Below are 15,546 nucleotides of genomic sequence, written 5' to 3' on the forward strand. Positions count from 1 at the left end.
GTTGCATCGACTTTTCCGTAGTCTTAGCTGAAATTTTTAAAGTACGATGGTTTATTTAATTCGTAAAATTTAATGCTAAATTGAAATGAAAGGTTAAAGTTTGGTGAAATAAAAAAAAAAATTAAACATGAAATCTATGGTTCAATACTCAGTCATTTTTCATTGACATTATTTCACAGCATGGGCATTCGGTTTCGTCAGTTAAAAGAATATGTTTTTGATACATGAATTTATTATACTTTTATGTTTATTTTTCATCAACCAGCGTACGAAAGTTTATTATCCATAATAATACACTCATATTTCTTTCCTTTCTCATATGATAAGTTGGGTTTTTATAAGAGTATGACTTTTTAGAAGTTAACCTAGAGATTTTTTTCCACACTCCATTTGATGAATTTAAGTTATTTATTTGATCACTTTCAATTTATAAATAGAGAGGGGTTTTCCTGGACACATAATGTAAAGAGGTGCTGGCTTCTTGAGTGAACTGTCCACGTACAAGATCATGAATTAATAATAAACTGAAACATTTATATTGTCGAATGAAAATTAATAAATTAAAATAAATGAATTTGTCGAACTGAAAAAAATAAGATGGATTCTAAACAGTGAAGTTCTAAGACACTAACATTGGGTGTATTATCCGTAGTTTAAAGCTTAGTTCTTTTAGAAATGGGACAGTTACGAATGCGTGTATCTCAAAAACCTTTCGTTTGATCTAAATACTTTCTATGAAGGAAATGAAGGTAATCTTATGATAATTCATGAAAAAATTTGAAAAAAATTATTTATCGTTTTTTTGTAAGAATAAATTCTACATTATTCTTGGAACCTCCCTTCGGCCAGCGCACACATTTTTCAGTCACGATAATGATCATTTTTTTCAAACTAATACTTCGTTTAATCTGTATTTTAGGTGACTACATCCCCCTCCTTCAATTTCTGATACTTTTCGGACCAATACTTCTCTTTTAAAAGAAACTGAGGCCATTTAAGTGGATACAGCTGTTTCGAAATTAACAAATTTGATTATTTTTGAGCCACTTTTTGAGCGATTTTAATGGAATTTCTGCTGGCAAAATCTGGCAATAACGAAGTAAAACCATGAGGAGATTGAACTTAAAGTATAATCGGTTAGAATAGATCGTAGGTTGCGAAGGGTACATAAAAGATTACTCTTTTTAGGCCTTTGAAAAGAGTGAAAATCATAGTTTTCGTTTTGAAAATTGCTGTTTTTTTCCACAGAAGCAGAATTTTGGCAAATCGTTATATTTTATACAAAATATCCAGAAAATACATACTTTAATATAATTGGGACCTTGCCACGAGCAGACGTGGTAAAGGATTCAAACGCTGGAGTTTGTTTAAAATAGGGTATTTCATAAGTTTTGTCGTTCATCAGAAATCATCTGTCCCATAGCCTCGGAACCAGATATATAGCTTACGAGCTGTGGATCTAGCTAATTTTTTTTGATTGAGGTTAGGTTTGAATAACTCATTAAGAGGCAACACTTTCAGCTTATCGGAGAAATTTTTTTTTTGGAAATTTCATCGATCTACCCTTAGTTTTTCGCTTATTGAAAATTAAAAATGCTGGTATGAGACTTGACTTCCCTGATGACCCTTAGCCGAAGTTGCCGATCATATGCTTCTTTCTAATGGTTGATTTGAACTTTGTGGACATTTTTGACAGTGTTTCCATACTTTTCCACTACTCACACACAGTAGTTCTTTGAATAATCAACGGTTTTGTCGGCTATCAATTTGATAATGATGGATTTTGAATGAAAGTGTGCAAAATTATTTTTTCCTTTTTCTCTTGCATCGTAAATATCTCAAAAACGCGTGAATTTTAAATTTTGAAAAAAATAGGTCGGATAGGACTTTTTACAGGCAACAAAATGCTGTCAAAATTTTGAATGTCCGATTACTAGTAAACGAGCTATTAGCAAAAGAAAGTGTCCCATTTCTAAAAGAACTAAGCTTTAAGTTTATTTAACCACTTTGTCAATACTTCGAAAAAATCAGTTAATCGAAACGTTAAAGATAAGGATAGGAACGGTGGATAACTTAGAACTACGCTTGTCTTCTACGAGCTAGTCCGATACTTCGCTATCGGACTCAGTATACATGAAATCAATACTTATGTTTGTTTCTGAACATGCGCATCTTGTCATTGAAGTTCAATATGGTTGTGTTTTAAAATTAAAGTATTTGAACGTTACAGATATCATATGCCTTAAACATCTACAGTCGACAGTACTCTTTGGAGACAGGACATAGAAATAGCTTAACGTTTAGCAATATTTCTTCGAAACTTCTGATAGAGCAGCTCCATTGAACGATACTCCGGTTCGTAAATGTCTGGGAGCTCTTGATCCAGGGCATGGCAGTAGACCATCGATACCGATCGCGATCCAGTCAGTTCATGTTCAAACTCCATCAACTGTTTGACGAAACCAACGTTGGGCCTGATCTGAGGTCTCCGTGCTTTGACATGGTTGTAGGCATCTTTCAGACTCATCCGGTGGTACTTCATTAAGTAAGCCAAGCAGAGGGAAGCCGATCGACTTACGCCAGCAACGCAATGAACCAATATGATTCCGTTGTTTTGGGATTCCTATAAAATGAAGAAAAAGGAAGGTTAATCTAGGTTTCCATGAAATTTTGAATCTTCAAGAGACAAACCTGTTCAATCCGATCAGCAACCTGGTGGAAGTATTGGTTCAGATCGGCTTCCCGATTGTCTTTGACCGGTATCCTAAGGTAGCTGGTATCATCACAGGGCAATGGAGTGTTGGGAAGTTCCGTTTCAGTCGTGGCGTTAATCACTAGGGTTACTCCGAGCTGCTGCATCATCGGCACTGTAGCAGCACTTCCGCCGCACAGATGAAGATTCTTCAGCAGTTTCGAAACACTTGTGATGAACGATCTGCAATTGAGGACAAAGATTTTTGTGTTAGATAAAATGTTCGTGATTTGAAAATATGTAGATAACAATAATCATTGGTTAGGATACAAATTGACAATACGAATAATGCAATAACTAATAATGGTTGACACCTTTCAATAAATGTACCTATAGCATAAAGTATGCAAAAAGTATAGTGTGTAGGGCTCAAATTATCAGAAATTTTTATATAATTTCAATGAAACACACTTCTACTTAAACAACATAAACCTCATGGAATGAGGAAGTGTAAATATAATCATTCCCAAATAAGTTTCAACGACAGTAACAAGAATAAATCGAACATCGAAAACATACCTTTAAAGTATTTGTTCGACTATTTATAGAAAATTTTAACTGCTTTCTACCGCAGCATATGTTTGTTCGATGCGTAGCGAACGCGATAAATTGGTCACATCAAGCGAGAACAATTAGATGTCAGTCGCATTCCTTTGCACGATTCGTTCAAACGTCGACCGGTCAGAAAAACAAACAAACCTTTTCTGACAGCCGCGAAAAAACAAGAATTTTCCACGTATCGTTTCGATATGGATTAGCGCGAAACGGCGGCTAAACTTTTTGATAACAGATTGACGGTGACGGTGGGTGTGACGTCTTTCGGTTGAATTTATAGAGCATTAGATAAAATGGGGTGATAGTCTTGAAATCAACAGGGAAGTTTTAGTAAATTTTCAAAACTTTTGAATTTTATTTAATACAATTGTGAGGATTGTTTTTAACTGAAAGTTTCAAAAAAAAATTACATTAATTTTAGTTAAATTGTAAAAAGAAATCAGAATTCACATTCATAATCATGAAATGCACATCAATACTACACACCCGCCATCAAATGAGTCAACAATTCCTCAAGCGTCCATTCAGATGCGAATGTTCTGTTTATTACTTACAGCGAGCCGCACATTCCATACGTTTGTTTCCGCCATAGCGAATTTTCTCGAGCTCACTCAATCGCCACTTTTCCGCAAACCATGTGGTATGGTCATCTAAAATATTCTTTATGGGTTCGCCCGAGAGCGCATATTTTTGACGTTACACGCTATGATTGGAAGTGTTGGTGAGTTTTTTTTCCGTTTCTTACTTTTTGGATTTATGTCTCTAAGGAAAAAGAGTTTCCGTTCATTCTTATTGAAGCTGTTTTTTGACATATTGGAATAATATTAGGTTATCTTAGCTACGGATGATTTCAATTTAATAAATTTTGAATTATTACATGAAACTCTCAAATAAAGTATGCTTGTTTAAAACCGGGACTCTTAAAAAAAGAACGGAGCAGGAGGAGGAGAAAGCAATGAATAAAAAATATTTTTAATGGAAAATATACACAATATAAGTAATCGCACAAAATCAGATGGTACAGATCCGAACACAATCCATAAACGTTTATGAAAAATCAATTCTGTAAACTAAAAGTGGTTTGATCGTGGGGAAAAACATGAATTGTGTTTATAATTCTCAATGCTCTAGATCAGTGGTTTTCAAACTTTTTTCACTCACCGCCCCCTTTTGACAAATTTTGAAGCTCAACGACCCCCTGGGAAAATTTTTAGAAAATCTTAAATGAAAAATGATAACCTGGATCGTTAAAAACCATTAGCTTTTGGCTTTGTGTTGTTGTAAGACGTAACTCATAATTCATTTTAATTTATATGAGGCCTCTCAGAGCCAAATGGGTTGGGGGTATAACATATAAGTGTTAAAGTTGTCGATTTTGATTTAATAATGTCAAACGAATCTTTACATTTAAAACTATACTTTTTGATTTTTCAGATTCTTAGAATTTTATTTACATACTATTTTTTTCAAAAGAAATATGCATTTTTTAAAAAATACATATATGGAAAATGATCAAACATAACAACTAAAAAGCCAATTTTATCGATATTAACTTTTGTGCACTTATACCCTTTTGGTTCCAAGGCAAGGGCCTCATATTGCATATCCTCCAGTAAACACTTAATTCTATGTAAAGTTTCCTGGAAATTTACTTCAAGTGATTGTTTAGTTTTTTTTAATATAATATCATATATGTATCTTAAATTTTGGTAAACAAAATTCAATATTCACCATTAATTTGCATTATTGAATACAAACTTTTTACTGTCAAGCCGTCGAAATAACGTGAAAAATAGTACTGTATATCGGATCAAATAGACTGTATTATCGTTCAAAATAAAAACGCGTCTGTTGTGTTTAACAGTCGAAGAACAATAATTTATTGGGAGAAAAATACAATGGTATTGATATGGAAAGCAAAAAACTATAGAGAAAATACTTGGTATAAATTTCTCTAATCGGGAAAAGTTGCCGGAACTAACAAGTATTATTTCTTGATATCTCAATTTGAGTCCTGTTCAAAGTTATGCAGCATTCACGGGTCTTAAAATATAAATTAGATTTTTATAACTTAGTTCCAGCAATGTTAGTGATAACCGAATAGATTTAAAATTTATCCAGGGCAAATGGCAAATTGATTTTTTAAATCAATTGAATTAAAAGTAAACAAATAAGAACTCAAAATAAAAATTCTCTTGCATAAAACTAATCTTTCATATTTTATTGTCAAAAAATCTATCACCAAATCACAGATGACGCCTTTTTACACAGATTCTTTTGAAGGTGTTTTCTGTTTAGCAGTTTTTTTTTGAGACAATGCATTGCCGTTGCCATCTAAAAAATCTTTTTTAATATAAATTAAAATAATCTTGAAAACCGAGTTCAACATATAGAGCGTATAAAAAATCTGTGACAATTTAAAAAAATCTTTTAAATATATTTTTAGAAAAAATTTACTTAGATACTGGAACAAAAATTTGCGTGCAGCTCTGTGAAATTCTAAATAATTTAATCTTTAACCTGATGTTTAGTTCTGTAACATAATTTCATTGTTTTGCATCGAACTTACTCGTTATTATTTCAAATCTACGTTATTTTGTGGTTCGTGAAAATGTGAATCAAGACCTCACCGCCCCCCTGAGCCCTTCCAACGCCCCCCAGATTTCAAAATTGAGCTCATCGCCCCCGTGGAAGCTCTCAACGCCCCCAAGGGGGCGGTAGGGACCACTTTGACAACCACTGCTCTAGATATTCATTCACATTTGAAATTTTTACTTGGTGATTAGTCCTCGAGATGGAAAAAGAAAGTTTGAATAAACAGTCTTAATTGATATAAAACTGTACATTGCTCGAAACATCTAGATTTTCAACAATTTGCCAACAAACACATCACCCTATGAATAGAATGTACAAAACAGAAAACGGATAGCTATACGTCAAACTTGAGCTTTTATCCTTTGTATCCTGAAACTTCACGTTTTATTTTTATGATTACTTACGTTGTGATATTTTTGAATTTATTCCAATTATTTAGTTTTCCCAAAAGTAAATCTTTACAGTAAAAATAACAGTAAAAAAAGAATAAAGGAACTTGTATGTAATTAATGTTTTAAAAATTCTCTATATATGCAAATGTTTTGGTTTATAAAAAAATCCCTACATTTATGCACCACTCCGTTGTTTCATGAAAATGACAGAAAAGTTGCTTAATTTGGATTCAGAAAAACGAAAAACGAATGCAATCAATCCTCACGTGCAAAAACTTTAAAAAAAAATAAAAGAAATTTAATCAAAGGTTTCCCAGTTTACGAACTGTCATACTTTATGTTCTTCAGAAACCTTCTATTAATTTCGAAACTTTTTAGTATAGAAACATTCTCTTTAAATAGAATTTTCAGCATAATTTGATGATATAGTTTCAGTTAATTGGAAGACCCAACCACTATAAAAATTATTCTCATTATTCAAACAAGAGGATTAAGTAATTTGAACGTTCCGAATAGTACAAAAGTAAAGTAAGGTACAACGTTATAAATAAAAAAAAAATTGCGCAAGCATAAGAAAAAGTAAGGAAATTTAAATGATTAGATTTATTTTTATTTTAAATTAGAAGCTAAACAAAAACACTTTTCAAATAACTCTCAAAATCTTGTTGTTGTGCTTTTTCAAGCTTCTTTAATATATGAGGCACATATTAACAACATTTTAAAAAAAATCCACAGCAATTATCATGAGAACGATTCTGAAAATATTTTTCGGCGTTTTGTGATCATTAAAAAGAAATTTTGTAAATTCTTTGTCCAGGTCCAGGTCCAGGTCCAGGTCCAGTTAGGGTCGAGAGCTAGTTTGTCTAACATATGATTTTTTTATCAGTTCCAAGTCCAATGATTATAAAATTTTATCTGTTGTATAAATATGATTGTAAATAACATCTTTTCAATACGTTTCTCAATTTATTCCGTATAGCACTATTTATTCAAGCCGGTGATTGTAACTTATTCCGCTTAGCCACGCCAGCGATCATGGAGTTCGGAGTGCATGAATTGAGATGAAAGTTATAATCTAACGGTATAAATTATAGCAATATAGAACATCGGGCTCTACGGTTAAAGGTGGATATGAGTAGTCAAATAAACTAAGCCAAGGTTGAGAGATTGCGTGGTTTTATCCGGGTATGCCCAGATATTGATTTTCTATTTCCGTCATATCTGGAAGTTTCTCCTAAATGATCGGTCGTTTTGTATCGGTTTTGCAAATAAATACGAGTATTATTCCTTCTCGAAAAACTAATTATATGCCGTTTTATCGTGAGATGATGGATAGTAAAAAAAAGATAGCAAATCTTCTGTGTTTATGTTATCAATCTATTGATTTTATTTTAAAGAATTTGAGTACAAATAATTTAGTTAACTAGCTCTTTATGACTATAATGACTACACATTTAATTTCAAGACACTTATATTTTGTTTACTTTATATTCATAACTCCAATACGACCAATCCAAAAATCTGACTTGTAACTGTACCTCCATCTGTTAGCAACAATAAATTTGTTTGAAAATGTGACAAATGGCATAGTTTTTTTTAGATCTATCGGTTAAATAATTCAGAAGACCCTTAAATTAATTCATTTGTGGAACAATTGTGACAAAACTAAAAAAATATATAGCTATGAGGTAGTATTAATATGTTTTAAAACTAAGGTAAAAATTTTTGAATTTCATAAAAACTACAACCGAAAAAAAAGGAAATTCCATTTTAGCCCCTGATTGATTTTTCTAACATTTTCAAAATATTGTTTTAAAAAACTTTTCCTCAACGACTAAGTTTTTCGTAGAAAAAAAAAAAAGATATATGTAAAAATAAAACTTTACTTTTATGAATTTTTCAGCGAGAACAAAAGTTTCGGTTTAAGAGAGTTAAAATTTCTATATTTTTCTAAACGATTTTTAATATGAAACAATTTTCATATCGAATAACGTTCCAAAAAAAATAACACTACAAGTATTTTCAAGGGATAGCTCATGGCATTGTTCAAGCATAGTTCATAATCCAGCATTAAGTTTTTTCATATTGCCAAAGAACATCAACAATTGGTGAATTATAAGCAAGATTTTCGGATCTTTAAAATTTGGGAAAAAAATCTTTATTTATGAAATCATTTTTTTATTTTTTTATTGCAAAACATTTCAAGAATGTTGTGTCAAATTTTCAAGTCAATCGAAGCAAAACTGTAGAAATTATAGGCCTTTATCTCCTCTTATCTAATACTGCAAGACTTCAAACGCAGAAACTTCAAACGCGTTTTTCTCTAAAGCAAATTTTTTAAGTCCGTGGACATCGTCATTTGAAAACTACTTCAACGATTCTTTTCAAATTTGGAACATATTTTCTACATATAAAATACCAAACCCCAACGTTTTTCTTTTTCTTTTTTTTTACTTTGGGGAGTTTAACAGATAAACAAGTTAAATAAAAACGTTGGGGTCCAGAAAAACAACTATTAGAAAAATTTTGCTCTGATTTTTTGACTTCAGATGATTCTATGCTGAGATACAGTGTCGACCGCAAATCCTGTTTTCAAAAAGGCATCCTCGAAAGTGCTCCGTCTATTTTTCTACGAAAAAATTACTAAATGTTCTTTCAACAATGCTTTGTATAATGCAAAAATTTAGAATACATTTGTTTGAACGATAGCTCTAAAAAAAATCGTGAAAATTGTGTGTTTTTTTACCCGTTAGACCCTACACCCCCCCCTCCCCTCTTAATACATTGAGGACTGCGAAGAAATCAAAGCCCAGAATCAATTCTGTCAGGGGAGGGGGGGGGGGGCGCTTATTTCTTTTTATTTAAAATATATAAAAAAAACATATCTGAAGCAGTTTGTAACAAAAATCTAGTTTATTTATTCTAAAAACAAGCTATTTCTGCTTAATAAAACGCAAAACAAAACTGCAGATCGTTTTTTTAACCCTCCCAAGCTGTTCGAAAAATATCCGTTTCAGGAAAAATTGACCTATAGTTTGTAAGCGTTCTCCTGGCCCCTATTTTAACCTTTTTTGATTATATGAGATTCATTGTTTAGGTAGTTTACTCTAGTTTCTTAATATTTCAAAATTAAGAAGATATATTTTTCCAAGTTAAATGTATTTGGCTCCAAATGAAAAACGTCCCTGAAAACAATTTTATTTATGAATTATTTATAACTTCAGGCCGCTTTGCTGTAATTAAGTGTCTCTATGATTTTTAGAATTACCAAGAATAAATCTATCCGACGAACATACTTATATGTTGAGATCCGATGAAAATTTTGACCACTATACCGGATTTTCCGGAAGAAAAAAATCTTACTCAGAAAAAATGACATCCAATTTGGCTTTGCTTTGCTGTGTCTCATTTCTTAATTACCCGATTTTTTATACTCAAATTTTAGATTTTTCTCGTTAACTCGATTATTATTTTCATAGAACATACTTGGTCTCTAAAAAATCACAGTTTTCAGCATATTGAAATGAAGATAAGGATGATTCGAATTTGCGTATCGGGTCATATTGACCCGAACAGCTTTGGAAGGTTTAACTCGAGAGATCAATCCTGATTAAATATTCGACCTCACAAAAAGTTTGAGTTGAAAATGTTGAAGTCAAAATTTGAATTAAATTCTCCTTTAGAACTATACTTGTTAACCACATAAAAAAATCAGAGCTCAAGTTTCAAATTATTGTGCAGAATAAAAATTTCAAACAGAAATTGGCTTCAGTAATTAAAATTCAAAATTTGAACTTTAAAATCTCTGTTGAAATTCCGAAAAGGAATTCAAAATTTGTTCTGATAAAGATTCAAAATCTACAATAATTCCATTAATTGACATCATTTTTTTTAAACAAAATTCAGTGTTGAAGAACAGAATCTTAATAACGTTCGAAGGATAAATCATTCCAAATTGATACTTTAGAATTTGAATAGTCGACAAAACTAAAAGAACAATGAAGAATTATTTATACCTCGATATCAACATAAGAAAATAGAACATGATTCCAATATTAGAATACAAATCAAATTTAGTTAAAGGATAAAACAGAAATTAAAATAAAACATAATAAAACAATGAAGAGTAGCAAATAAAAATCCAGTTCTAGAGCTATGTTCAGTCATCCAGTTCCTTTTATTAGAAACGTCGCAAACTGTAGGAAAAATAAATATTATTGTAATCTTCAATCAAATAATTGATTGTGTCTTTGAGAAAACAACAGAATCATATTTCAAAACTCAGATATCGAATGTTGGCCGACATGAGTATGAAACTTGAAGAATTGAAGACCGTATTCGTAATTTGTTATCAGATTTTAAAAATCTCTGGATCATCTCATTTGATTTTTTAAAAAATTTAAGAAACTGATTTTTATAATTCAAAACTGTAAAATTTGGAATTTATATCATAACAGAGAAATCAAAGGATTTTGTCTTAAAATTATGAATTGTAAGTATTGTAATGTAAGAATGTTTGAAGCTGTGAAACGTTGTTTTACGATTTCACCGTTTGGTCAACCCATATGAGGCCTTCAGAACCAAATAAGTAAAAGTTCAAGAATGGTCAATTTTTATGAAAATTTTCCGTCATACTTTTCCAATTGAACGAAAGTTACAACTTTCTGAAAAATGTACAAAAAAAAGGAGAAACAAGAAAACTTTGAAGCGCGTTCTTTCGAAAACACCTTTGATGAAAGTTTTCTTTGGCTCTAAGGGCTTTATATGTCACTTGTTTAGCGTACTATCTTGTGTGAATTAAATTAACTTCCCCAATGTATGTATTCGAGCCGTGAACCAAACACTGAGTTTCAAATCCTGAATTAATTTATATTTTGGGGGATCCCCCTTTCTAGTTAAAGATTTCAAAATTTTGAAATTTGAATATAGTTTGCTAGTTTTGATACTGCTTAGAGCAAAACTTTTGATTTGCTGGGAAGGGTGGAAGCCGGAGTCCCAGGGCATTTGCTCCCATTGCCTCCCTCTCCCCCACCTTTAACGCGACATTGCATAGCACTTTAGTTATCCTTCTAAGAGTTGCACATGCGTGGCGAGTAAAAAAAGAGAATTCACGTATTTGGTCCGTAATGTGTTAAGAAATGTGATCTGCCTCAATTAATTTCTTTTCAGTGAATAGGGGAGAGTAGGTCACTTAGACTCTCAGCAATATCTCTTGACTGAAAAATGTGCCAAATGGATCAAAACAACTATGCATTTACATTATATAATTTAAAAAACATTTTTTTAAGTGATTGTACTTTGCATGAAAAATATAACAAAATGTGATTTAAACATCTTTTTTCATTGTTTCCAAATGTTTCTAACAAGAAACAATCGTATCAAAATTCGTCAATATTCATTCACATATGTCATGATCTTCATAATGCCATAATTTAAGAGTAGAGATGTACCGAATATCCGGTTGGCCGAATACCGCCTAAAAACCGTTAAGCCGAATATTCGGCTCACCGAATAGTTGAGCCAATTATTCGGCCGAATAGGCCGAATACTTACTTTTCAAATTTAAACAATAACATTATAGTAAAAAATTTTCAAATGAATTTGGATAATTCATAGAACAGCCTAAAATAATGTTGTAAAAGCTACACTATCATCAAAAACTTATGGTTTCAGTTAAGCATCTTAGGTGTATCTGTGTATCTTTCACTGAAGATCGTACAGGAGAATGCTCTTGAAATATCCAGGCTAACCCATTAATCCAATAAAAAAATTCAAGATAAGTCAAATCTGGCCGGGTTGCTCAGATATTGGTCAAAACCTCTTGGATTTTGCTCGACTTTATTCAAATAATTGACTAAATAAAAAAAATTGATTTTTTTTTTAAATTTCAAGATTTTGTGTTCAAAAACGGTTTTTAAGCAATTTCAAAATGAACATAAATGTTTGTTTAATCCTTAGATACGATTTGTATACTGCTCATGCGTTTCAATGAAAACATATAATTTCTAGTTATTTTATTTCCTTGATTTATGTTTTTTCCTTGATTTTGTTCAGATTTGCACGTTGTTTTTCAAATTTTTCCTAAAATTTTCCTGATTTTCCAAACCGCGTGGTTGAAAGAATGGCATGCATAAGGTTAACGCACAGACTGATAAAAATCGTCGTACTTTTTAACACCTATTTTGAAGAAATCCTGCTCGAATAATTCTCTCATCTAATTAGATATCAATGTAATATTGAATTGCTTGGCACCAGTTTCGACGTGTTTTTCCCAAATTTAAGAGGAACCCATCTCTTCGGTGATAAACGCCCTTGAAGTGACTAGTCATCTGATGTCCTTTCAGTTATTGATGAAATTTTTCAAGTCAGAGATACCCCCACTTGAAAAAAAATCTTGTAATACATCATCTGGTTGAAAATAGTCTACTCAAAAACATGAAGGGCATTAACATGAAAGAAATAGAAGGAAATAGAAATAATCGCTTATGAATTTTTATTAAAAATTCAACAGTATATTCGACCGAATATTCGGCCGAATATTCGTTTGGCCGAATAGTTGAGAAGGTCAATATTCGGTATTCGGCCGTTCGCCGAATACCACTATTCGGTACATCTTTATTTCAGAGCAATTTTAAACTTTAGCTACATTAAGAAAAAGTTTTCTAAATTGTTTTCCATGGGTTCAATAGATCCCTTGAGATAAAAAAGCATGTTTTTCATCTAAGTTAATCGTGATCATTTTAATGCTCGAAATAACTTCAATTTATCCGATAACTTATGTTTATACCAATTTTTTTTTGATCTAATATTTGAAAAATGAGAAATAAAAACTTATATGGCTGAAAAGTATTCACTCTACCTTTGATCTTTCGACTTTGCTTGATTTTTGATAAAGATTGAGGGCCCTTAATTGAGTGAATGAAGGATCAAGGGATCAAGGCTCCTTGAACTTTATAAAAATACAATTTTTTCGCTCTACGAGAATGCATCCAATTCATGTATCAATTCAGGGGATCAAGTTTCGTTCTATTTTTTTTTAACTTGTATAGAAACTTGCAGAAACTTCCAGAATTAGTTACTAGATTTTGCAAAAATAATATGATGAAAACTTAATTCGAAATTTCTCGTTCAATATCAAAAAAATCGCCCATTAAACTAAAATCATTACATAAAGAAATCCATTCTAACGATCAACATTTCAGTCTAATTATCCTGAAGATGCATGAACGCTAAACACCAAATGAGAAGTTCGACCGGGACAAGCAATGTGAGCAATTTCGCAACGCGAGCTAGGCGAGGAATTCAAGGTAACATTCTTGTACCCGCTTTGCTTTGATGTGAAAGCAGCGCGGCGACTAGTCGGCGTCGTCAGTTCAAAATAAGCGGTATAAATAATTAAGATCGAAAATGTCACCAGGAACTGAGTTCTTCTAAGCAGTGTCACCATACAGGGGATTTGAGATTTTTTTTTTTTAATGATTTGAGTTCTCGAGAGAAATATTTAATATAAAAAAATCTTAGTGGACGAATCTTAAAAATTAGTAAACTTAGGAAAAAAGTGTAGCGTAGCGTTGCAACGAAATAATTAAGATAAATTTTAATTATTCAAATGCTGTCCAACGACACGGTTTCAAGTACACATTCGAATCTCAATCAATACTGAGTAGGAACTACCAAACAAACTGTGAATGAACTTACGTGGAAATACTGGTGCTGCTTGTGACTTGTGCAATGGCCGTTCGTGGATTTTCATGACGCTCCAATAAAGTCTGGATTTGATTGGATTTTTCCTCCAACGATGACGACGGCATTGATGAAACTGATGGCAATGATGACGATGATGACGGCACTGAACAAGCGCTGGACGTCGCTGGCAAAGGAGAGGCGTTCGTCGTCTGGGAGTGAAGCGGAAGTGAAACGGAAGCGAACGAACTGGAAGGAAGTACAATGCCCGAACAGTATCCGCCTCCACCACCTCCAGTATCACGGCATGCAGTGACCTCCCCACTGGCCCCTCCTTCCATCACATCTGTCGACGCCTTCGGTGTCAATGGATCCTCCGCAAGCGCCATTTGCAGTCCATCCATCTGCTGGTGATTCACTCTGTTTATGTTTACTACTTTCATTTTTTTCTTTGTATATTTTTCCGCTCCTATGTCAAAATCACTTTTCTTTGTTTAAATCGTAACAGGTTTTCTCTGTACTCGAAAGTCTCACAAAGCCCCAAAAAATGCAGGCCGCAATCAATACTGATTCACCTTCTGCTTTCAAAGTCTTTAAATCAGTTCCCCCGCACTGAAAACTGCACAATGCACCAAAACGCTTCTCGATGCACTCGAACTGTACACTTTCAACCGTATTTAATAGTTCTATTTTCCCCAATTTTCCCACACTACGGGAAAGCAACTGTTCGCACCAAACAAAATCGGCGGATCGGCGAAAATTTTGCTTCTGATTGCTATGAAATTCGACTAACGACTGACTGGCAGACTAAATAAGTAGCGTAGTAGCAGCCAGCAGCAGCACCTTTCGAAGCGCTCACGTAAGAATGGAATGCCTTTTGAGACGATTCACTCGAAAATGTGCTTGGATCATCGGTGGAGACGCGTGGTCGGTTAATGGTTGAATGAGAGAGGGCGGTGGGTGATGCTCCTTTTTCGCCGGTCGAGGAAAAGGAAAAAGTGATGGGGCGGTGTTGTTATTTTCGATTTTCCAAGCACAGTCGGACAAATTTTGTTTATATTTTGCCATTATTTTTTCAATTAGGTAGATATTGACTTTTTAAGTTTTTCAAATATTCCATGTCGTGGATAAGCATTCAATACTGCAATGTAGAGAGACGTATAATGGGGATACCATACGGCCTCTTTTAAGAGTACATGTACTCTTTTTCGATCGAGAAATGGGCGTAGGTACTCTACTTTTTGTAAAATCTTGCGGAATATACTCTTTTTTTTTTGTTGACAGTCATTTTATCAGGGAAATGAACTTTTTCTTCTAATCCGAAAGTTTGTGTTATAGAGTAATGCAACACTTTATGCTTTCATGGCATGGAGTGGTTTCCCTACTTTGTTGAGTTCTCAAAACGATAGATTAAAATGAAAGGCATCACAGATCGATTAAAATTGAAATTTTTCGTTCAAAACATGTTTACTATTTCATTACCATTTCTTTTCTATAAGTAAAATTGAACAACTTAGAAACTTTTACATCCGCTTTTAAGAAAGGCTTCTTCTAGGAGTCGAAATTAAT

General features: G+C 32.7%; 1 protein-coding gene across 1 annotated transcript; it reads right to left on the minus strand.

The window, feature by feature from the left end:
- Nucleotides 1–214: 214 nt before the first annotated feature.
- Nucleotides 215–14,846, minus strand: LOC129751756 (dual specificity protein phosphatase 14-like). The gene is made up of 3 exons (XM_055747448.1): nucleotides 13,993–14,846; nucleotides 2,692–2,935; nucleotides 215–2,623 (listed from the first exon to the last, which is right to left on the minus strand). Exons 1-3 carry the CDS (start codon nucleotides 14,418–14,420, stop codon nucleotides 2,294–2,296), a joined length of 1,002 nt encoding a protein of 333 aa, XP_055603423.1. The 5' UTR covers nucleotides 14,421–14,846; the 3' UTR covers nucleotides 215–2,293.
- Nucleotides 14,847–15,546: the final 700 nt, after the last annotated feature.

This window comes from Uranotaenia lowii, chromosome 3 (assembly GCF_029784155.1).
Source record: "Uranotaenia lowii strain MFRU-FL chromosome 3, ASM2978415v1, whole genome shotgun sequence".
NCBI classification, from domain to species: Eukaryota; Metazoa; Arthropoda; class Insecta; order Diptera; family Culicidae; genus Uranotaenia; species Uranotaenia lowii.